The following is a 1,733-nucleotide window of genomic DNA, read 5'->3' as shown; positions in this document are numbered from 1 at the left end:
TGATATATGCTAATAGAGATAAAACTATAATTAATAATATCTATTATAATATAAAAAGAATCATTAGTTATACGATCTTTAAAATTTATTTAATATATATATCTTAAAAATCTACAGAATGATTATCACAATACTTATGATTTAAATTATAAAGTAATTATATTTTTATTTTCTGTTTATCTTTTTAGTTATTACTAGAATTAATAACGCGTATATATATTACCTTAAGTACAATAATAATAAAATTTAATTAACATTGTATATTTTATAAATATTATTATTATTTTATTATTTCAATTATATGTTTCTTTTTTTTTTTAAAGCAAATAAGAAATTAGAAATACTTTAAATTTTTATTTTAAAAGAAGTTATTAAAAAAAATACTCAATTTTTAATCTTATATATTTAATGTGTATATTTTTAGCAATTTGTTCATTGATTCTATTTTAATAATATTAATACATAATATTTTTGTAAATATTTTAGATAGAAAATTAAAAAGTTTTAATGTAATTTTTTTTCTTAAATATTTTAACATTTATTATTTTAACATAGAATTTTAAAATTTTTATAATTTATTTTTTATCTAAAGTTATTAACGTTAATTATATCCAAAAATAACTAAATTTATATTAATAAAAAAAAAAAATGATAAGGAAAAGTAATCTTATGTGGAATATTTGCGTAAATTCTGGGTACTATTCCCATATAGCTAAAGATTATATTGCTGAAGATATATCGAATTCAAAAATATACAATAAAAAAGAGAAAAAAAATATATTCAATTTTTTTACTAATTTTTTTATATTTGCCTTTTTAATTTGGATATTACAGTGTTCTAATAATGTAGGATAATAATGATATAATTAAAAATATTTATGTTTTTTTTGTTGTTAAAATTTTATTAGAAAAAAAGAAGCGTTTTTTATAATTCTAAATATATTTTTTGTTATTTTAGTGGAATTCTTGCAAAACATGGCATCACGAAAATGACTTAAAAAATGTGCTAAATTTAGGGGATAAAAGATCATTAGCAGAAAATAAGGGTGTAATAAAACAAAGAAACGAAGGATTGAAGTTATATGAAGAACAAGATATAATAGAGCTAAACTTAGACTTAGAGAATGGAAAAATGGGAATAGAGGAGAATATGGACGTAGAACAAGAAAATGAACAAGAGATAAAAGAGAAAAATAAAAAATTAAAATTAAAAGAAAATATTTTAGGGAAGTGTAAAAATTATTTAAAACTAATTTCTTTATCTATTCTTTTTCTCCTATCATTTTGTTCACTTATATTGATTTTAATTGACTATGCTCATCCCAATTTGTCCAGGTTTGTTTGGATTATGAGATCTTCTGAAGTATCTGTATTAATATTTTCAATCCTTATATTGTACGAGCAAATAAAAAAAAAACGTAATAACAAATCTTAATTAACATTTCTAATGAAAACTATTGAACTTTAAAAAAGAGAAATATATGGTATAAGATTAAACTTATTTTAAATGATACCATAGCTTTGATTTATTAGTTGTATTCTGAATGAAATATGAAAGATATTAAACAAACGATTTAATAAATAATATGTTGAATAATAAAAGACATATTAACCTTTTATAAAATAATAGCTAATCCTTCATAAGATAAATGATGAGTTAGTCATCAAGTAATTAGTTATTGAATGACTTTGCTAAAGTGTTGAACAAACTAATTAATATAGAACATATGGAT

General features: G+C 18.6%; 1 protein-coding gene across 1 annotated transcript; it reads left to right on the top strand.

Annotated features, from left to right (window-relative positions):
* Nucleotides 1–648: 648 nt before the first annotated feature.
* On the top strand, nt 649–1,435 carry PRELSG_0004400 (fam-h protein; the record flags this gene model as incomplete). The annotated part of the gene is made up of 2 exons (XM_028676434.1): nt 649–846; nt 959–1,435. The coding sequence occupies 2 exons, from the start codon at nt 649–651 to the stop codon at nt 1,433–1,435; spliced, it is 675 nt and encodes a 224-aa protein (XP_028531231.1).
* Between the last annotated feature and the right edge of the window lie 298 nt (nt 1,436–1,733).

The sequence above is a fragment of the Plasmodium relictum genome, assembly GCF_900005765.1.
Source record: "Plasmodium relictum strain SGS1 genome assembly, contig: PRELSG_00_v1_53, whole genome shotgun sequence".
NCBI classification, from domain to species: domain Eukaryota; phylum Apicomplexa; class Aconoidasida; order Haemosporida; family Plasmodiidae; genus Plasmodium; species Plasmodium relictum.
This window is presented reverse-complemented; position numbering and strand designations above follow the sequence as displayed.